Genomic DNA, 22,010 nt, shown 5'->3' with positions numbered 1-22,010 from the left:
TAAGGGAATCTAGCGGCGTTCAATCGAGGACGAGATGCTGGAGAGCTGTCGCACTGTGCGAAGTTTTGTCCGGTTTGAACCGGAACACACCGTTGGGAAAGGGGCTTTGGTGACGGTCAGTCTTGAATAGGGTTTTCAAAGCCAGATAAACGTCCGTGCAAGAGCTTCTCAGCGTATGTTTGGCTTTGCAACCGCCCGACACGCTGATGTATGTCTCCGATGCTTTGGAAATCCCTTCTTTAAATTGATGATCATTTACAAGTCCGTGAATTTGACTTTCGATTTCGAAGCCTCTACATTCCTCTTCTTCTGCCAATCTTCTCCCAGCGCTTCGTGGCTCCATTGCAAGAGTTCCAACCGGTGTAAATGGCCTGGGCAATTGATACCACGAGTCTTCTAGTGAGACGTGGCCAATCGACGGCGACTTGTGCGAATTCGCTCTTGCAGGTACTGCCTGTTGCTTCGAATTTCGAAACCTTCGTGTGATGTTTTCGCCTAGATTCGAAGTCAGTGCCGTCATCGCAGAAGAATACCTGAGAGGAGATTTACCCAGCAGATATTGCGTATCAAGAGAGAGCTGTGGCCCAAAGACGACCCAAAGATGTTGGAAATCGCATCTTTGAACTCGGAAAACCTAGCGGCTGTATAGTCATATATCTCATTCCGAGCGGTTCTTTCAATCCGCGGGCCCAATCCTGCATAGGTAGATCTTCGTCGTGCCTGAGCCTTGCTACCCCGCAAAAGAGCTCACTGAGTATGACTACTTCGGAGTACCAGCTATCTTGGGTGGGTGGCTGAAGATCGTATACTATCGTTGTCGAACGGTATAACGATAACTGGATAGAACTCTGATAGCAATCCAAACTTGACACGTAGATACTCATGTCCTGGCTCAGTCGGGTGGGTGTGGAAATGTGTTGCGGTCACAGAAGCCGCTTGTTCTTCGAGGTATGCCAAAGGCACGATAATTGCCATACCACTGGAAGCCAACCTCTCCAGACGTGGCGCCGGAGCGGGATGCGCTCGCGTGAACTCCTTCTGTCCTTGTTATACCAGGCTGGCACTGATCTGGCCTCGGTATGCCTTGGAACATTTCTAGCGTTTTCTCATGAACCCGAACTTCGCGCTGCTGAGGCACGTTACAAATGTCATGTCCGTACATACGTGCTCTTCTGCAACTTTCGTCACGTCCCCTTCGCCCGCGATTAGGGCCAGCATCTCGATGAGAGTCTCGGGGTCGTCGTTATCTGGCACTCGCTTCTTTCCCTTGTTCTTGGAGCTTGAGCCCACGTTTTCGTCGTCCTTGTGCTCATCATCCTGATCCCCTCCTCGTCCCCATCCACAGGATTTTGCTAACCTTTTTAATCTCCAGAACACTCCTCCCAACTCCTCATCCTCCGATCTCTCACCACTGTCAAATTCTCCACCATCGCCCAAGTTGAACTTGACAGAGGCTATCAGCGTGTTCGATGCAATCGAAGAGGTGTGCATGCGCTGTCTTTGTAGGTAGCGCATGTCCAGTCTCCGATGGCAGCGACACGAGCAGGCAGTTCCCGTTCCGTACCAGCTTCTTTCTGTGACGGAGCCTTAGGAATTGAGCCGTTTGCACGACCACATGTTATCAAAGCGGGCGTCGCAAGATCCAGGATCGTGCTACTCATGTCAGCTATATACCCTAGCACATGCCAGTCAGGATGTCTCATACCCTCCCAAGCGCGCAAGGCGCCGCGAACATTATCGCTAGAGGCGGCCGCAGTAAGGATAGCTGCTTGGTGGTGGGGGGGGGGAGGAATCGGCTACGTAGGGGTGACCCTGCGGGAGCATCGCCCGCACTTACGCTGGCGCGAGCCAGCAGACGGAGCGGTGCAGGCCGCGCGAGGGTTACGCGCGAGGGCACGCTCGATGGCACGACGCACACAACGACAACAATTTCCGTTGTAGAAGCGCGGACAATGTCTACAAGATCGGCGGCCATGGCTCCGTGTTCCAGGAGAGTCATACGATCCGCCCGCCTTGCCGCTGACCCATCCACCATTCTGTCGTCCCGATGCGAAGCGGTCGCCGTTCGTGGTCCAGCTTGGATTTGTGGAGCTGGCGAAAATATCATAATGGTAGTTGACCTCCCCAGCATTCATATTCCCGATGACGATCTGTTGGAGACAGCTGCTTTTGCTTTGCTGGATGTGTGCAAATAAGAAGTTTTTGGCTGAGCTTCCTGTGGCCATCAGATGGTTATTGCGGTAGGCAAAGACTGCTTTTTGGTGTTGCTCTGTGAAAGATGTCGCCGCGTCCATAGAGATCAATTAGCTTCTCCATGTCGGACCAACGAGTCGGAAGGTAGCTTTCGTTCCTCGCAGCATTGTACAAGTGCGCTGCAGAGACAGCATATAGCGACCTGTTCGTTCTTTTGAATCGTAAAGGCTGAGGGCAGCGACTATGTGCACCGATCTGCATCGAGTCAGACATGGGTCAAGCAACCAATCAAGGACGCTGTTGAAGTGTCTGTGACTCTTGTTGTTTTGATCTTAGGATGGATAAATCATGCTTTGACTCTGTTACGAGTCAGAAAATCGCCCTCGAGACGCGATTGCCCGAGGAAGGTCTTCCAGCTTCGTGGCTGGAGTGGGTGTAGGAAATACTTCCACGACTAGCCGTGCAAACGGGACGATGTCGTTCACGTCGATCATATAGCCAGGTCCAGTAGCTGGTATTGAGGTTGATGATATGCCCCCTCTCCTGGGTGGTCTTATATCACCTACCAGAGGCGTCAACATCTCGTGGACTAGTACACTGCTGGTGAATACTCACGTTTTGCTCCTTCTTTGATCAACCACGACAAGACCGACGCGGTCTGGGCCTAGTACAGCCCGCACCCGCAACATCCTTACTTCCAGAGCCGACGCTCGTTCCCTTTAGCTTTGCATCCATCTCGCCCTCTTTCTCTGCAGTCAGGAGAGAAGCGAAGGAGCTCAACATGACGGCAGCTTCGATGGGAGTAATGCACTGTCTTATTGTACAGCACCCAGAGTTTTCACAACCAGAATAATTGCATTTGATGGCCTTTGAAGTATGCTTTATGAAGTGAAGCCGAGTTCACACTGGCGTGTAGCGGCGTTGGTTGTTCTTGCAATCGACATGACGACATCGGACTCCATTGGACTCATTGTGCATATTCCGGACACGATTTTCAAGGCTCAGTGCCTATGTGCTGCAGTGCCATTTCCCAGAGCTTTTTGCTGTGCCGGTGATACTGTGAGCAAAAGTTGAGACTGCCAAAAGCCGACGAGAAAGACTCAGAGAAGCAATGGCTGTGAGGTGCAGTTCTGCGAAACTATTCAGCACGGGCTTTTGCAGGTGTGTGATACGAGGGATCCCGCGAGACGAATGGAAGATGAAAAAGGTTCCTTTAGAGAAGGCTGCAGTGTTCCCTGTGTAACAGATGAAACCATATGCATACCGTTCGCAAGTCAGACAGGCGCTACTCTGCGGCTCGACGGTGTTCATAATCCTCGCTTGCAGCGGTGGAGGCATGCCCGTGGTGATATATATGTATGACGGCGAGGCGGGCGGAGCGCCCAGCAGCTACTCATGTCAGCTATATACCCTCGCACATGCCAGTCAGGATTTCTCGTACCTTCCCCGGCGCGCAAGGCGCCGCGGACATCACCGCCAGAGGCGGCCGCAGCAAAGACAGCTACTTGAAGGCGGGGGGGGCGGATCGACCACGCAGAGGTGACCCCCGTGGGAGCACCGCTCGCACTTACGCCGGCGCGAGCCAGCAGGTGGAGCGGCGCAGGTCGCGCGAGGGCACGCACGCAGCGCATGCAGGCGGGGCCTTAGCACATGTCAACGCAACCTCTCAATCATCTAGCATCTCTTCCACTCACGGGGGGGGCGACAGGCACGACAACAGCCACAGCTATATCTATGAGCCACAGGTCTCGCATTGCTATGCATCAACCTACCAATTTGGTGGCCCGCAGGGCCGCGCAGACGGGGGTTGGATTGGAGAGACACTATCAACATGTCAGCATGCTCCTTATGCTGTCCGGAAAGCATCGCAAAGCATCCTTTAAGGTGCTTGTTGTGTGTGAAGTTGCTCTAGCTGAGCGACTTCAACCTCACTCAACTGTCACCTCAACCGATGCATGTGCCATGCTGTTGCAATGATGCGCAGCCCGCTGTCGCGATACTGCGATGAGAGCAAGAGATCAACTCACACCTAGTGGATTGGTCTCGGATTGGAGTAGATAGTGGCCATATTTGGCGTTTTCCCACCACAGACCATTGCCATCTGAGACTGACCGAGGAAGAAATCCAGAAACACCTTCCTAACATTTTCACACTCCTCGATGCCTGGAAAAACACCACCACCACTATTTTTCACATAAACGACTTCGAAGGCCACTCGACGCCTGATCTTGAATCTTTCATTGGCGATTTTCACGGGCTTTTCTCTGGCGATACGCTCGGGACGAGCTTTTCTCCGAGGGGGGAAGATGTTATGTGTTTGTATTCGAGCTTTCGATCGATGATGTTACTGAAAAATGGTGGAAGGGCCGCTACTTTGGCGGCAATGTCTGTTTGCGAAGAGTTCATGTGTTGGTGAGCGTCAGATAATGTGAGGTAAGCTGAATGAAAGTGATGTAGATGAAAAGTAGTAGTCTTTTAGAACAAAGAGCTATTTCATGTACCGCTACTAGAGCCGTGGCACTCGCGTGGTAATGATCCAGAGCCGTAAGCAGTCTTGATTGATGAAGAAGAAGAGTGGGAGGTTAATAAGGTGCTAGATAAAAGAGTTGGCAAAGGCGAGACTAAGTACCTTATTGACTGAAAAGACTCCCCATCTTACGAAGCTTCGTGGGAATTAATAAAGTACCTCGAAAATGCTAAAGGCGTAATCAAGGACTTCGAGCGAGCAAAGGAGTTATATAAATCAGTACCCAAGACAAAGCCAAAGGCGTAATCGTCAAGGGGGATTTAAGAAGCGAGGTAAACCACGGAAGTAATAGTAGTAGAGGGGCCTGAATAGGTAAATAAATTATGGTCAAAAGGCCCAGTGAAAACGACTAAGAAGCCCGCAGGTATATCCTAACGCGCCGAAGCGCCACGCATCACAAGAACAGTGGCCGCAAGGGCCGCACACACCACCACCACTGTCTAGCATTAGCCTACCTGTCCTCTCAAGCTGGAAAGCAACCTCTTACCAAGAAGACCCACCAAACGGCGGGAGGGCTCAGCAGCAGGGGCAGCGAGAAGGGCAGCGATAGGGGCAGCGAGAAGGGCAGCGGCGGGAGCAGGGGCGGCGGCGCGACGGGCAGCTACGCATGTCAGCTATACACCCTAACACATGCCAGTCAGGATGTCTCGTACCGTCCTAAGCGCGTAAGGCGCAGCGAACATCCTCGCTAGAGGCGGCCGCAGTAAGGATAGCTGCTTAATGATGGGGGGGACCCCCGCGGGAGCACCGTCCGCACTTATACTGACGCGAGCCAGCAGGCGGAGCGGCGTAGATTGCACGAGGGTCGCGCGTAAGGGCACGCACGCAGCGCAAGCACGCGGGGCCTTAGCACATGTCAGCGCAACCTCTCAAGTACCTGACATCTCTTCCACTCACGGGAGGGGACGGGAGCAACGGCGAGAGGAGCTGTCAAGCCATCTTAGCCAAGCACGTCTTTAAAGCAGAGGTGAATGCCTACCAGCAGCAGCGGGGGCAACAGGGACGACGACAGCCACAGCTACTTGGTGGCCCGCAGGGCCACGCAGACGATGAAATGAAGCCAGAGCAGAATGCTGTTAGTCTAAGGCAAGGTTTGTACGTGTGTTGGTGGGTGAAAAGAACAAAAGTGTGGTGGTGATTAATAAGTGAATGTGGGTTTGAATCCGCGCCCGGAAATAAGGTTTTAAATCCTCGCTTCCCAAGTGACTTGATCTACACTTGTGATATATATGTATGACATGAAAAGCAAACTTGATTGCAGCACGAGTTTAAGCATCGCTCATAGCAGGAGGATATCTGGAAGATATATTCATAGAAATGAAATCCATACAAGCAAGCTCGCATTTAGTTTCTAAGGCACCAACCGCAACTAGCACCAAAGACGACGTGATTCTTCAAACAGGGCAACAGTCGACGTGCGAGCGTCAAGATATGACACGGCCTTTGCAGCAAACAAGAAGAAAAACGAGTGGCTATGAGTGGCTTGAGATGTAGTTGGTGGTAGTACATGGTAGATGCATTGTCAAGAGAGATATGTAGGAAGGATGGTTCTGTTAGAGATTGGGGGTTTAAATACTTTAGGATGCTCTTCAGCATTCACAGGGAGGTAGTGAAGGCCGCAACAATTCACGAGACGCTAAGTGACTCATGGACTCATACAGTCTGTGAATTGCTGGAGTGAACATGGAGACTCATGTACTGCAGTCGATGAATTGCTAGAGTGAACATAGAGAAGTGACTTTGAAAAGCAATGAATGGTGTCCAGGCATGACTTAGCTGTGTCACCTCATGAGGTCCCTAACTTGTGAGGCAGTGCTTATTCCATTGCGGTGAAGATATCTTACTCAGCTTGTGGTAGCGACATTACGATAGATCAATGAATTGGATAGCTAGGGTACGTTATTGTCTCCTCTAGTCGACTTTTCGGACTTGTAACTTTGAGCTCAACGTCAACAGTGCCCAACGTATTCACCAATGTAGCATGCCAAACTCACGGCACAAACAGAGACCGATTTGAAACGCGAATTTTGTGCCATAATCGGGCAAGGTTCTTGTAACTGTATCAGCACGGTCAACGGCAAGAAGTAGAAAGGTACCATACACTCAGTCCTCGGCATAAACCACCTTGCAATAAGGTTCTCAGCCCTGCCCATCAGACCACTCTCGAACGGCTTGAACATCGTGGCACTTAATACTCTTTGCCCAATCCGAGAGATACGTCTTCATGTTCGGAAAAGTATTAGAACAGAATGGGCACTCTGCACGGTCTTTGGAATCAGAGGCCTCCTCGGCCGCATCCTCTGCTCTTTGCTATTTGCCCAAAGTCGAAGAGATGCTGCTGGATAGGCGTCACAGCAGATTCTTAGGAATGGCATGCACGAAGGAGTACCGTTGGCCTTCATAGGCAAAGATACAATGTTCAATTATAGAAGCACGAAGGAACATCACATCGCCTGGCTGTAGAAAATCCTATCTTCCTAATCCTGAAATCATAACATTGCCACCGTTCTTGGAGTCTTGTGTACAGGTCATAGCCACCATTGCCGAAAGTGAGTCGTTTCTATCAAAGTGAGGGGCCACACGAGCATTGATGAGCACAGTTTGGTAAGCGAAGCAGGCTCTCAGTTCTTGCGATGCCCGCGGAGAAGCTTCTGCCAGCCCAGTGATCCAGGATTTGCTTGTCGTGTGCGTAGCCGGCCTTGTCGAGATCGTAGTAGAGCATACTCGGCGTCTGGCGGTAAGGAGCCATTTGCTGATATCATAGATTCACCGCGGCAACTTTTTCTGTCTCAAAATGGGTGTCCTAGCTGAAGGTTGGTTGCTGTTGTTGATGAGCTTGCTGCCTAGGTGAGGGTCAGTGAGTGGCTTGAAAGTGAGGAGCTTGTGGTTATTTACCGTCGAGTCCCTAGAGGCCAAATGCCATGGTTTCATCGTCTGGCTTTACATTCCACTTGATTCTCGACGTGATTGATGGGAGATCTAGAAGCTCCTTGGCTTTGTCGCCCGACCATTGTAGAAGAGCAGCATCTTTGATCATAGCCATCAAGAGCAGGCCTCTTTTTTCTACCTGCCAATCTTCGTCATACATCGGCAAGGTTTTCTCATACCTCTCCACTTCTTCTTCGGTACTTGGTTTTCACCTTGGCTTGTCGCTCACGAGCTGAGCTTCAGTGACCGGACAGATGGTAAGGCACTCTTATTAGACCTCGTTATAGCGCTGCACTATTCAGGCGTGTCATCCATGCTCTTCGGTCCACTCGTGATGCATAGATTGCCCACGCTGTTCTTCAGGATTCGGGGATGGTATATATGTTGCACGTAGCGCTGGGAGACCAAGGGGTAGAGTGTGGAAAGGGGTATGGGTGAATAATGGCTCTGGCGTATATGACGAAGCCATAGTGAGTGAAAGTTTTGGCGTATGCGAGCGACGGGCTATTCGAGTTGAGACTGAAGGATTAATAGATCAAATTCTGGCTTACGACGTAGTTTTGGCCAAGGTCGACAATTCTACGCGCTGACAGGCTGAAGCGTTTTCATGACCCAACGTACAGGAAGTTTTCAATGCTGGCGGTGCTCAAAACCTCAAATAGGCTTAGCTTCTAATCTAGGCCGGTAAAACTTGCCAAGACAACTCAATCGTGCAGGAGGGCCGGTTGTGACTTGTGAACACAACTGGACCTACACCATCATCTTCCCAGTGGCGGTGCCATACAATCAGTGTTGAATGTGTATCTTATGTCAGTGATTCCTCAATTGAGAAGCTGCCGCTGCCTCCCTTCTAGCACAACTCGGCTCAACAAGTGCGAGGGCTCGTACATTTCGGAGTGAAGCCTTACTGCCTGGTAGCAAATTGGGGTCATATGCCACATTCCGGGAGCAGGAATACTCCTTTACTCAACGAAGGTGTCTTCTTACTTAGGTGAAACGGCATATTGCGGCGGCGAAAGGATCTTTCTGCCGTCTAAACTTGTCAGAGCGACTCTGGTTCCGAAATCTGCCTGGGAATTCTTTCATATTCAAGTAGATCAATCGTCTACATTTCTCCTCACGAAAATGATTGCAAAAGCTCAGCTGAGATAGGAATAACCCGAGAAGGATTGCAATATTGAGCAGAAGCTGAGCAAGCATATCTAGCGATCTAGCAGTTCATCATGCAGATTCCGGCAATCAATGTGAAACCTCCGAGGCCAATTGAAAATTGCAAGCTTGTGAGTTTTCAAGGTCAATGTGACGGTAGGAGCGATAAGGCTTCGGGGAAATGTCCCGACTGCGAGTAGTGGCTGCAGTGAAGCGGCGACTGATCCTTTGGATATCCGCGTGTTTTGTCAGGTCATTTGCAAGTTGCAATACCTTTTCCATGCAGCCCGGCTCTTCTCCGGTCCCACCTGCCATCACTACGTGCATACACCATCTCGATATTGAGTGTAGTCTTCATCCAATCTCCTTCACTTGCTCGCTCTCCGCGTCACTGCACTCGTCCCAGTCCATGGCTGGCATGAGATTGTTTTCCCTCAGGAACTCAATCACTTGCTTGTCAGGACCCCTATTTACTGTCGGTAGCCCTTCAACCTTCAAACCTCCTAGAGTCTCAGCCCTTGAAAGCGCAACATAATCTTGGCCCGGCTCGAACGAATGCCTCAAATCGACGATCACACGTGACAGCGTCATTCCCTGCGCCTTGTGCACTGTCATCGCCCATGCAGCCATCAACGGGATTTGTGTCCTGGAGAGCAAGCTATACGGTTTCTCGTCGCCGAGCTCGTTCATCATACATCGTGGGTAAATGGTTCTTTTCCTACCATTATGAAATTGCACGATGGGCCACTCTTGTACAGCTGTGCGTTTGGCGAATAACCTGACCAACCCATTCTTGCGGCTCGAATTATCCCAATCACGTGGCACTTCGGGAAACAGCTTCAGGTCATGTTTTTCGAAGCCAACGATATTTCCTTGGCTGCCATTGGCTAGACCCGAGTCAAGATCCCAATTGACAAGAAGTATAACAAGCATTCCTTCCTTAAGTACAAGTTTTGGCTCGAAATGATGCTCTTCCAGGGCTTCCAAGGTGTGGTTCATCGGCTCCGGGCAGCGATGCTTTTTGTCTCTGAGAGTGTCATGTTCTGAATTCCAATAGAAGTTGTCAACGCACAAATATGTCAAAGCCCGCCCTGGAAGTTGCGCAAGTTTCTTGTCATTGATGAACTTTACGTCTACTCTCCTTGGGAATAGTCTGACAGCATCTCTGGTTTCAGAAGCATGCTCAAGTAAAAGCCGTTTCTCGTCGACGCTGTAAGGTTCGCCAAGCCTACGCTTCTCGAGCAATGCCTTGAATTTAGCGTCCTTCTGTCGGTGAATGACTTCGAGGTTCACGTGTTCAAAATTGCACTCTTTCCACGCAGCGCTGCGAAAAGCCCACTTGTCGAGTTCCTCAAATTGCGCCAAGCACTTGACGCACTCAAATTTGCCTTCCCAGGAGACAGTTCCCAAGTTGGTGCCGCATATCAAGCAATATTCAAATCCGTTGACGGGAGGGAGCTGGCAAAAGTCGCCAGTCACTATGATTTGAACGCCTCCGAAAGGCTTCTTGCTATCCCTTGCAGATTTCATTATGCAATTGAGACGCTCGAAAACATGATTTGCTGCCATGCTGATTTCATCAACGATCAAGACTTCTGTCGTCCTAAGTCTTTTCCACACCTTTTTACCAAGGGCATTGTTCTCCAACTTCCGCAGCGGCTGAGCGAGAGAGCGCGGAATCCAGCCGGCGTAGTTGTGCAAAGTCCTGCCATTCACTTCCAGTGCAGCTCTACCAGTAGGAGCTAATATATCAACCTTTCTTCCTTCTTTTCTGAGCAGGGTGACAAAATGCTTTAAAACGGTTGACTTGCCAGAGCCTGCCGAGCCCGTGTAGAAGACATTTTTGCCGCTCATGATGAGCTGAACAAGAGCGAGCTGCTCATCGCATAGGCGTGGCTCGATCCTTGGGCCGTTGGCAGAAATGCGGTCCAGCACGGCCGGATCGTCAAGGCTATCGCCATAGTCAGAAGATGCACCCAATGGAATGTAATCTTGAGCTGGGCTGAGACAGTCCAATGCGACGTTCGGTTGATCTGTGGCGATGTTGCGATCATGAGATATTACTTCGTTGAGAACTGCATATTTAGGCACCGGCAGTTGAGGGTGTGTTTCCTGGCCCGCGCTCTCATCTCCACTGCTAGAGTTGTCGAATGGTAGTGTAGAGGTGCCGCTGTCGTCTTCACTGTCCGTGGCAAGGAGCACCTGACCGCTGACATCAGCTTCCCCTGCAGTATTACCAAAGGAGCGGTTCTCATCGGAGCTGGTGCTGCCGTCGCTAGAACTTTGGTCGTCGGAGCTGGTGTCATCGGGGATTAAGGGCGATTCACCGGCTGAACTGCTATCCTCGATGGTGCAATCATCTGCATCGCAGAAGGATATATTTGCAGACAGTGCTGTATAAGATGTGATATGAACGTGTGTATGCTGTGACTTGAGGCTCGCAGCTTCTTCTGGTGTGCCATCATCGCCCACACATATTGCTTCCTTGGGCAAGTCGTTATCGGATTCCCAGGAAGCCGGCCTCTCCCTTTTCTGCCTAATGAGGGTATTGGGAGGGGTCTCAAGCTGTCGAGCGACGCAATAGCGAGGCGTCGATGCTTGGGGCATGTGCCCTGAGACGTAAGCGCGAACCGGTTCCTCCGATGACTGATTAGGCATTATCTTTGGCTCCTCGATTGTATGGCACACATTTTCGATTGTTTTTTCTTCCCTCAACGCCGTCTTCGCCTCGAATGCCCCAAATTCTCTTTCTGCCCTGGCGCGGCCTCCCTCCTCAAGTGTATAGCCTCTATGGATGGGTCGCGAGAAACCTTTGACCTCTTTCTCGGCTTCAGACCTAGCGCGAGATCAGTATATCGGACCAGTGAAAGAGTGCAAGCGAATCATACCACGTGCTGTATACGCCAGGGTTGCGTCCGACGAAGACGGCATACGCGACTTTCGGTGCTTTCCTCCCAGGCATTGGACACCCTTAGTATGTATGCGAGTTAGCGGCAGAACACCGAGACTATGTTCAGATTGTCTCAAAGGGTTTGGTGCCAAGAGACTGAGCCGATCGAGCTGTGCGTCCATTGTCGCGACGGCGTGGAATACCTTGAGTAGAGAGGAGGTGGGCTCGAGCACAACACATTTTTGCTGACTCAGCGGAGATAAGTCACGTGCGCTGGTCCCCGTATTCCCTTCAGGCTCTCTGATGAATGTGCCCTTGCGCTTGCCCTGGAGCTGGAAGCTGTTCATGGCCTTTCTATCGTTGTTCTTGCATCTATCTTTATTGATGACTATGGACGTCAATGATATTCGAAATGCTTGCTGGCCCCTCCATCCGAGCACAGCGACGGTGACTACCCTCATCATCCAACATCACCTCAAGATCGGCATGCTATGTTCGCATCTTCTCCGATAAGCCTTGGCCGTTATATGTATAATGGACCTGCAATTGTTTACATTGAGATACCGTGTCCCTACCTCTGATCTGTGCTTCGTAGAATCAAAGCCTTTGACAGATGTGAATATCGGCGCAGCATCCCGATATTTTTGGACATTACAGAATCATGGCGTCCTTCAGTGAAGTACTCTTACTCCACAACACTCCACTCGATAAAGACCGAGTACCGAGAGACCAAGATGCTCCTGCCGGTACTCTTGGTGAGAAATGGAAGAAATGAGATGAGAGTAAAGAGGGCAAGAGGGATAAGCAAAGAACTTCTACATATAAAGCAATTGCGGAGAGGACTGAGATTTTTATAAGGCGTGCACTCTCAAAGATAAGTTCGACGATGCTCTCGATCAATGATATAACCCACAATCTCTGTCCAAGAAACGAAGGCAGACCTGAAAGTTGCACGGCACCCCTATCTCCCTACATCCAAACATGTCCACCGCACATCCTCAATCAAGCTGCCGTCGTGCAGTTCAACAGAAGGGAAGATCCAGTCGCGCCATCAATCTCCGTACACGTCAAATGCATCGGTACAGTAGAGCTAACTATAGGGCTAGACTCCAAACTCCCCTGAACGGCCGGTGGAGTCGACAAATTTTCAGCGGGCGTCTGCTGCTGGCAAGTGGTACTCTTCTCGCCGTTGACAGGTGGCGATATCTGGCTCATCCTTCCAGCACTGGAGATGGCGTCGCAGGCGTACTCGTCGATGGGGACCATGGTCTGGCCTTCAGGGCAGATGTCCTCGGAATCCACTGGCTGCGCTTAGCGACATGAGATATTTCGGACTGGTCGCCTCACCTCCGTTGCACCAGAAATGCCGTTTCGTCAACTCGTGGTTCGTTCGGCTCGAGATCACTGAAGGTCTGGCAACGGCGGCGGTACTTAGGAGTGCTGTGTGAACGAGGTAGAGGCTGAGATGCATGGTGATGGACCAGGAAGATGAAGGAGGGATTCTGGGAGGAAGACAGTTGCGAAAAAGGGATGGGTTTTAATGAAAGTCGGCAGGTCCAGGCTAATGACGGTAGAGAATAAAATACTTCTCATGCTCAAGGGAGAAAGGGAAGATATTTGTGCTTCTGCCTTACAGCAATCTCGCCAAAGGTAAAGGACTTAGTACGCATGTTCCAAACGACTGTGGCAGTCCTCGTCAATTTAATTACTTTGAATTGCCTCGAAGCTATTGCAGACTATTGTTTACTGGAGAAGAACGGATCTCGCTTTGCGTACTTCAACACCATGGTGGAGATTGATGTCATTCCGCGTAAAGATGGCGGCAAATTCAGTGGAGCGCGAGAAGGAACGGGAAAGTCGAAACATGTACAAGAAACAGCGGAAAACCGACGATACCTCCTGGCGCTGCTTCCTCTGTCTTCTCATTATCTGCATCGTTAGAAGGATGGCTACTCACCGCGGAGTGGGCCTGCTTTGATTCCTCAAGACCTCAGAAATCTCCCCTGCAAACCTCTTGACCGCCTCATATTCGATCCCACCCAAACACTCCAGGATGTCTCTCACCACTGCTTCCGGGTTTCCCTCCTTTGTCCTTGAATACACACTATCCCCGCACTCGTGAACCTTTTCGCTATAAGAATAAGTCACAAGCCACTGCCCCGGTCCTCCGGCCTCCTCAAGTATATCTCCATAGCCCAAAACCTCCCAATGCTTTGTCGCAACGGTGAGCCACCCTTTACCTCCCCTGTCCCACACCGAAGTGTCGGTTCCGCGCGCGGTGTCCACGCCGTTAATGGTTTTGAATTTGGAGAAGTGAGGGGTTGGTAAGATGTGGTATCATCGAGCTTGTTGGGCGGGTCTTGAGCGTTCAGAGCAGGGACAACAGTGTAATTCATTGTGACATTGCGGTTGCTTTTCCAAGTGGGTAAGGTGCCATGTACCGGAGAGCCAGTCAATGGTTGGTGGTGTAAAGTCCGCTTGGAGGAGCCCATTTCAACAACACCACCAGGGCCTTGACAGATCCGAGCATTAAGGGTAACGTATCCTATGTGCGAGTCGCGTTGTTTTTCGATAGGATAAAAATCTTACTTAGGAGCACAGACTTAACACTTCCGTTGCCGTCCTTCCAGCTCCTCCCTGATTTTCTTCAAGAAACAAAGTATTAGAATCACCCGGAAGGTAATAACTTAGCCTGGCAAAAAGCCATGAATGCAGATCTCGAAGTCTTTCCCTGGGCGAAGCAGTACTCTGAAGAATTCCGGACGTTGCAGCGGCTGATGAGCCTTCCGCGTGAGGGCGAATGGTTAGATGTTGTATCTCTTGCGGAGGAGGTTGCATCATTTGGGCCAGACCGTGCACTATGTGTCGATCTAAGAGGTAACATTGGCCATCAGAGGGCGCGTATCAAAGCCAAGTATTCAAAACTCTCAGGCCACATCACTGTGCAGGATTTGGAGGAGAGCGTCAAGGCAGCTCCATCCATTGCGGGCGTGGAGTTCATGGTCCACAACTTCTTCAATCCACAACCAGTCAAAGGTATGTTCATACCCTAAGTCCCCACCAAAGAAGTCAGGCTCATTCTTGGGAAGGAGCCCCAATCTACTACCTTGGCAGAATCCTGCACGACTGGCCGGATGAAAAGGCAGTGGAGATCCTCAAAGATCTCATTCCCGCTATGGACGCGGACTCCCGGGTTCTGATTAATGACATGGCACTGCCATACACAGGCGTACACTGGTGGGTGGCCTGTGTGGATCTGCAGATGTATACTATGCATGGCGCATTGGAGCGGAATGTTGATTAGTGGCATAACCTGGTGGAAAGGCAGGCTTGAACGTGCTGGATATCAAGACTTACACGCCTGTGATGCGGAATTCAGTCACGATTGCGGCGTTGAAAAAGATACATGCCATGGAAAATTACTGGGGAACAGGCTAGTCAGTCACTGATGTATTCGTTTTGATTACAGCTTTAGCCGCTAGACTTAGGAATGAAATTTACATTACGGTAGTACAATGACTAAGCATCAAGTCTTGGCATTTCCGCTGTTCCTCTCTGCTCCTTCTCCTACCAATTTTCACGAAGATCAGGTCAAGCTGTCACCCAAGAAGCTAGACTATGCAGGATCGCAGACCAGAAAACCATCTTGACCAACGCAGAAAGTGAGTTCAAGAATGCCCCAACATCGACTGACATATGGACTGGAAAGACCACTTACCAAGCCTTTCAGCAACGGACCCTTCTCATATGATGTTGATGGCTTCAACGTCAACGGAATCCCACGAATGGGGGGGCCTAGTCTTCACGAGATGCTGTTCCCGGACGAAATCAATGGCAAACGAGCCCAGAAGCGGGCCCGCGACAGAGCGGAGATGACCATAACTTTTCCCTGGCTCGTAGCACATTTGACATTTTATGACATCGAATTTGAACCTAAAGACACTGTAGCGGAACTTACATTACTGCTTGCGCACAGTGTCAAGCACGGCAGAGTAAGCAGCCTTTGACCACGATGCCTGTGCACTTGATAACAACAGTGATGCAGTGCTACAAACTCCCCTCCCGAGTTCGTGCTATAGCGTCAGAGCTCGAACAGCTCTTCAAGGCGGCAAATTTCGAACATCCCGAATTCCAATACAAGACAGAAAAGCCACCTCAGAAGATAGGGACACAGCGACCAAGGGGCTTACGCTTAGAAGACAAGCACAAACAGACCCTCGAAAGGTTCAAGATACCCGTCGATTTGGCAGACTACGATCGCAGTCTATTTGTTGCAAAGTATTTTCTCGATCAGGACGGGAAACCAGATCCATTGAAAACGCCATTCCCTGTTCTGCTACCTGGCCTTTCGGACATGCTAGCAGTCCAACAAGCAGCCGATACCATACCTGGATTGAAGACGTCGATTGGCGGAGAAGGTGACTTCCGGGTTCTGGTGATCGGCTGGATTAGAGCAGCCATCTTTGAAGAGACAGAGAGGATCTCAGCAGACCAAGCGAGACTGCGAGACGAACCGAGTCCAGAATGGCAAAGACGGTTGCGAAAACATTACAACCTGATCAGAATGCTGCCCGTGTCGTCCAAGCCAAGAAGATTTGCTATCGAGTCGGCCCAGGGGAGTTATGCGATTGAATGCAGGGGGGTCATGGACAACTACCACAGCTCAAACCCCGATGACTCGAGTCTTAGGATCACCTACAGCAAGACCGATGGTTGGGTTGGCATCTTCGAGATTGGCGTCATCTATGGCGTAATGAGATTGGACACCGATCGAAAAGCTCTCCTTGCCAGGTGCAAGGCGACGGAGAAGAACGAATCTCGCCTGGATGATGGTCCAGGAATGGACCTTTCACTGGAAGAGCTTGAGACGACGGATATAGGGGAGGATGCCAGTGAGACAGAGGACGTGTTCAGTGATCTAAGCGCGGATACAAGGGACGAGGATGGTGAGCCTATGTCACCTGTGTTTGCGGCCGTGATACGCAGAAAACGAAGAGCACCCACAAAAGCACTGGGTACTTCTGCCAAACGTCCCAAGCTATCGCTAAGCACTTCATCCAACCGACTCTACTTTAAATGGCGTGGTCGTGAGCAAGGTGATGGTGACGTTGCATATGATGGCGACAAGAAGAACGCCGGCTACCTGCAATTCACAGACGCGACTTGTACCAAGTTCGAAAGCACGATATCTAATGCGCTTGTTGGAAAGAATGTGCGCTTTCAGGGCTTCAAGATTAGTGCCGACGGGGGTGCAGTGACCAGGACGTACCGTGAGTACTCGGAACGCGCGGGAAGTTTTTGAGAATTGAAGTTGAAGAGGCTAGTAGGGAAGTCTTGACAATCATGAGGCAGGAAATCAATGGTTTCGCTATCTCTGGCACGAGCTCAGTATGTACAAAAGCGAGCTGTGTGGTCGAAACTCTCATGCATGGATATCAAGACTGATGATCGAGCGCTCAGATGGTGTAGCTGGCAACAGAATCTGATTGCTGCGGTATTCCCAACTATGCATTGAAAGGGTGATAACCCGCAGACTGGGTTTTTCGCAATGGTGCCTTGAGTACTGTAGCAATCACGAATTGAGCACTTGAGTATCTAAAACTATGCAGCCCTGCATGGCATTGCGCCATTGAAGTATGGGAAAAAGCAGCCTATTATCACAGGGTTAGTGTCGATTCGTCAAAGGATGACTGGAGAGAGGATACGTACTTCTGGAAAAGGATCAAAATCTCTTCCCTACGCATACCCGTCCAGACTTGACGCAGATCCCAATCAAGCATTGCAAGAAGGTAACAACCAAAGAAGCAGACAAATTGTCAAGCAATTTGCAATCGTTCAGGTGCTCATCACGGTACCCAGTACCATGGGCCTCGCCTAAACCTTGCCATCTTGTTGTATGTCTGGGAACACAAAAGGGCAACTCGACGGGAATCACCATCAACAAGAACTCCTTTTGATCAAAAATGACCGCAGAACATCAGAGCCACCACAATATTGTATGTAAGATGCGCAATCGGTACTTTATTGCGTTCAAATTGGGGCTGATCACTGATGCGGAGGTTCAGGCACCCGTCGCGTACCGCTTCTAGTCCGAAGTCCGAACCAAAAATAGGCAGACGCGACTATCTTTCTTTAATAATGCCCCGGGTGCCCAGGTACCATGAGAGTTGAGACTATAAGAGCGTGTCAAATCACCAACTAGCTCTCTATATCACCAACCTGATGTCCTCTATCCATCAAAAAGCTCGTCTCCAGATCCCTCACCAGCTCAAATCGCAACCCTCGAAACAATTACCTCCTACCTCTTAGTCTCATCCCCAGCCTACAATCCCCACCATGACTCCAATAACAACACAACAACCAATCCTCATCCTCGGCGCCGGCATTTCCGGTCTAGCTCTCGCCCAAGGTCTTCTCAAATCCAACACTCCCTTCCGTATCTACGAACGCGACACCCACTTCAATCTCCGCGCCCAGGGTTACCGCGTCCGTATCATCGGCCCTGGAATCGAAGCCCTGCAGTCCGTTCTCTCATCCGAGCTGTACCAGCGTCTTGAGGCTAGTTGTGCGACCAATGCTCTCGGGGGCAGTAGCCCGAGTGCAAGGCTTAACGCATTGAGTGCCGAGGAATTGGAAAGCTTCTTTGGCAAAGCAGGGCCGCCTGGTATGGGTGGGCAGCCTGGCAAGAGTGGGCCTGGCAAGAGTGGGCATGGTATGAGCATGGGGCAGAAGCCCGAGGGGAGCCCTGAGCCTTTGAATGCGGATCGAATGGTCTTGAGGAGTGTGTTAATGCGCGGCCTTGAAGAACATGTCGAATTCGGCAAAGAGTTCTCTGCGTATGAGATCACGCCATCTGGTGTGGTTCTTCATTTCAGCGACGGCAGTGAAGCACAAGGTTCTCTGCTGGTTGGTGCCGACGGTGCAAGCTCGAGAGTTCGAAAGCAGTTCGTCCCTCAGCTTGGCCTTATGGATACTGAAGGCAGGTTCTTCTACGGCAAATCGACCCTCACGCCTGAGCTGGAAGAGAAGTTCAATGAGAGGTGTTTAAAGGGTATGGCAGTCATCCAGGATCGAACAGGCGATGTGCCAGTCACTCTCCTCCTGGAGCCTGTACGCTTCAAAGATAACGAATTTCGAAAAGAGCTGCCCAAAGATTACGTCTACTGGGTCCTGCTCGCCAAAAAGGGCGTCCAAGGCATGAACGATGCAGAGCTGCTAGGCCTTACTAACAACGAATCAGCAGAGCTAGCGAAAAAACTGACGTCCCACTGGCACCCTTCCTTTCACGCCCTCTTAGACCAACAAGACTCGGCGCAAACGTCCCTCCTCCGCATCATCTCCGCTCCCCCCAACATCCCCACGTGGGAACCCTCGAGCCGCATCACGCTCATCGGAGACGCAGCGCACGTCATGTCGCCCACTGCCGGCATTGGCGCTACGTGTGCCCTGAGGGATGCGGCGATGTTGGCGGAGGTGCTGCGGGATGAGGGCATCACTAAAGAGGGCGTAGGGAGGTATGAGGAGTTCATGAGACAGAATGCCCAAGAGGGCATTTCCAGGAGTGCGATGGGTGGGAAGCATATGTTCGGTATGAGGCCTTTTGAGGAGTTGGCCAAGGTGACTGTGTAGGTGGGAGTTGACTGGCGGGAGAGGGAGATTTGGATTTCTGGTGGAAGATTATGCTGGTGTGTGCAGGTGCTCGGTATACCCCATTCCCCTCTGTCACTGTGCCTGATTTATCAGAAATGTAGATACGTACGCTCTTGTGCAATTACTCTGTACGATTCAACTCCACTTCATACCATCGAGCCTTTCCCACCTCTTCAAGCCACTATTCTCAACCTTCTCTACACCCCACCTCTAGGCTAACGGCGTCGAAGAAAAGACCGCTGCGTGAGTGGAACAAGAGTCCATCGGTTCAATTTGCTAGAAAGCTGGAGAAGATTACCCAATTGCAGGCCTTTGTAGTAAGGAAGAAACGCATGCATGCATGAATTCTTCGTTGTTGTTGTCGCTGCACACCACAACCTATGCAGCGTTTGCTCAAACCCTCACCTCAGGTCAGCTCCGCAGATATAACCCGTCACGCCACAAACCTCCTACTACCTAAATCCATCAACCCAGATCCCATACACCACACCCACACCCGACGTAAAGTCAACTAAACAAGTACCATTTCATAAAACCAGCAATATCGCAATCAAAACTGACGTCATGCGCCTACGTCACTATCCGACCCCGGACGTTGTTTTCTCCTCTCTTCCGTACATTAGAGTTGATTTATATGTATGTATGTAAAACAGCATGGCAGAAGCAGAAGCCCAACCGACCATGAAAGCCATAGCAGTCGCGCACGCCAACCGCGGCGGGCCTGAGAAACTCGTCGCCAAGACGGTGCCGAAGCCGGGGGCGCCGGGGGGATATGATGTTTTGGTTCGGTGCGTGCCTCGTCTCCGTTGTATCTATCTTGGTTGAGGAAGTAGACACGTTGTCCCACCTGCGTGGTTTGTGGGAAATGGAATTTGATTGGTTGGTTGGTTGGATGGATGAAGGAAGGGAGGGGGGAAGGGGGGGAGAATTACCTACGACGTACAGATCGCTGATGGTGCAACCTCCGCTCCAGTATCAAAGCCGCCTCTGTGAACCCGGTTGATATCAAAGTCCGCGCCGGGACCTATGACGACTATCCAGGTTTCGTTTCCCTTCCTTTCCTTTCCTTTCCTTTCCTTTCCTTTCCCTTTAATTATCTATTGTATCCTACTCTCTCCCTACCCCCCCCATCCACCCATCCATCCATCCACCCATCCATCCACCCCTCCCCCCCAAACCCCCCTCCCTCTCCTCCAAACTAACCCAACCAACCACCCCCCAGACTACTACACCCGCGTCCCCCGCCCGGACCAAATCTGCGGCTTCGACGGCGCCGGCCTCGTCGAGGCCGTCGGCCCCGACGTCCGAACTTTCGCGCCCGGCGACGCGGTCTTCTTCGCCGGCAGCCCGGTCCGGCAGGGGAGCGATGCCGAGTGGGAGCTCGTGGATGCGAGGAGCGTGGCGGCGAAGCCGGAGCGGTTGGGGTGGGCGCAGGCGGCCAGTATGCCGTTGACGTGGATCACGGCTTGGGAGGCGTTGGTCGAGCGGTGGGTTGTTGCGTCCTTCTTCTTTGGTTTTTGGGGGGCTTGTGCGACGTGGCTGATGGTGTGTAGGCTTGAGATCCGGAAAGGCGAGGAGGCGGCGCTGCTGATTATAAACGGTGCAGGAGGTGGGTTCCCGCTTTCTCACCAGTCCTCGCCCCCCCCTTTTTTCTTCTCATCTTGTTGATGGCTTTCTTCTCCTCCCATTCCAGGCGTCGGCTCAATGGCCTCCCAAATCGCCCGGCACGTCCTCAACCTCCCCGTCGTCATCACCACCGCCTCCCGCCCCGAAACGCAATCCTTCAGCAAAGAAATGGGCGCCACCCACATCGTCAACCACCGCCAAGACCTGAAACCGCAAATCGACAACCTGAACCTCGACGTTCCGCTCAAATACATCTTCATCACCCACAGCACGGACACCTACCTCGCCACCTGCGCCGCGGTCGCCGCCCCCTTCGGCAAGGTGTGCAGCATCGTGCAGGGCAAGATCCCCATGTACGGCACCGAGTTCATGGCGAAGAGTCTGACCTTCGTGTGGGCGCTGCTGGGCACGAAGCCGTACTACGGCGTCGAGGCGGAAAGTCATGGGAGGATACTGAAGCGGTTGAAGGAGCTGGTGGATGAGGGCGCGGTCAAGTGCACGTTGCGGCAGACGCTGCGGATGGATGTGCCGGGGTTGAGGAAGGCGCACGAGATTGTTGAGGCAGGGGGGAGTATCGGGAAGATTGGCTTGCTGGTTCCGGAGGATGGGACCGCTTTCGCGTAGTACGTGGTCTAATCGTTGGTGGGGCTGCGTTGGTGCCAGGTCTCTACGTTATAAAGCGCTGCTGATTCGCGTACTGTGTGAAGATATGAGACTATGTCGGTGATAATGTACGTATGGATCAAGGCCTTGCTTCGTCCGCACGAGGTTCCACCTTGTTTCTAGAGCGAACCTTGTAGCGAGACTCGTGTTACGATATCGAGACAATGGACGTGGAAAGAAGGATGCGCATGCAGAAAATAGGGATGGAAAAATGAAGGTCAGGTAGAGTATATAATCAGGTTAAATATACCAGCATCAATCAGCTTCACGTACTGTAGAATGCCCGATGATTGAAGGAATGTAAAAAAAGATAGACCAATAAGCACCCTACGTTGCCTTGATCCATCCTAGGCGGGTGGAAACCCTGTTCCCGTCCCGATTTGA

General features: G+C 51.4%; 6 protein-coding genes across 6 annotated transcripts; 4 read left to right on the top strand and 2 right to left on the bottom strand.

The window, feature by feature from the left end:
* Positions 1-255: 255 nt before the first annotated feature.
* On the bottom strand, positions 256-2,107 carry HO133_006835 (uncharacterized protein; the record flags this gene model as incomplete). The annotated part of the gene is made up of 3 exons (XM_037297731.1): positions 256-396; positions 1,165-1,494; positions 1,838-2,107. 3 exons carry the CDS (start codon positions 2,105-2,107, stop codon positions 256-258), a joined length of 741 nt encoding a protein of 246 aa, XP_037146932.1.
* Positions 2,108-12,689: 10,582 nt separating this feature from the next.
* On the bottom strand, positions 12,690-13,158 carry HO133_006834 (uncharacterized protein; the record flags this gene model as incomplete). The annotated part of the gene is made up of 2 exons (XM_037297730.1): positions 12,690-12,997; positions 13,035-13,158. The coding sequence occupies 2 exons, from the start codon at positions 13,156-13,158 to the stop codon at positions 12,690-12,692; spliced, it is 432 nt and encodes a 143-aa protein (XP_037146931.1).
* Positions 13,159-14,392: 1,234 nt separating this feature from the next.
* HO133_006833 (uncharacterized protein) lies at positions 14,393-14,991 on the top strand (the record flags this gene model as incomplete). The annotated part of the gene is made up of 2 exons (XM_037297729.1): positions 14,393-14,723; positions 14,777-14,991. 2 exons carry the CDS (start codon positions 14,393-14,395, stop codon positions 14,989-14,991), a joined length of 546 nt encoding a protein of 181 aa, XP_037146930.1.
* A 370-nt stretch (positions 14,992-15,361) lies between these two features.
* Positions 15,362-16,989, top strand: HO133_006832 (uncharacterized protein; the record flags this gene model as incomplete). Its single annotated transcript, XM_037297728.1, has 2 exons — positions 15,362-15,679; positions 15,733-16,989. The coding sequence occupies 2 exons, from the start codon at positions 15,362-15,364 to the stop codon at positions 16,987-16,989; spliced, it is 1,575 nt and encodes a 524-aa protein (XP_037146929.1).
* A 1,034-nt stretch (positions 16,990-18,023) lies between these two features.
* Positions 18,024-19,316, top strand: HO133_006831 (uncharacterized protein; the record flags this gene model as incomplete). Its single annotated transcript, XM_037297727.1, has 1 exon — positions 18,024-19,316. The coding sequence occupies one exon, from the start codon at positions 18,024-18,026 to the stop codon at positions 19,314-19,316; it is 1,293 nt and encodes a 430-aa protein (XP_037146928.1).
* A 702-nt stretch (positions 19,317-20,018) lies between these two features.
* HO133_006830 (uncharacterized protein) lies at positions 20,019-21,587 on the top strand (the record flags this gene model as incomplete). Its single annotated transcript, XM_037297726.1, has 5 exons — positions 20,019-20,125; positions 20,311-20,378; positions 20,560-20,824; positions 20,891-20,946; positions 21,031-21,587. 5 exons carry the CDS (start codon positions 20,019-20,021, stop codon positions 21,585-21,587), a joined length of 1,053 nt encoding a protein of 350 aa, XP_037146927.1.
* Between the last annotated feature and the right edge of the window lie 423 nt (positions 21,588-22,010).

Source organism: Letharia lupina, assembly GCF_014066315.1.
Source record: "Letharia lupina isolate WasteWater1 chromosome Unknown contig_27, whole genome shotgun sequence".
Lineage (NCBI taxonomy): Eukaryota > Fungi > Ascomycota > Lecanoromycetes > Lecanorales > Parmeliaceae > Letharia > Letharia lupina.
The sequence above is the reverse complement of the archived record's forward strand: the minus strand, read 5'-3'. Positions and strand labels throughout refer to the sequence as shown.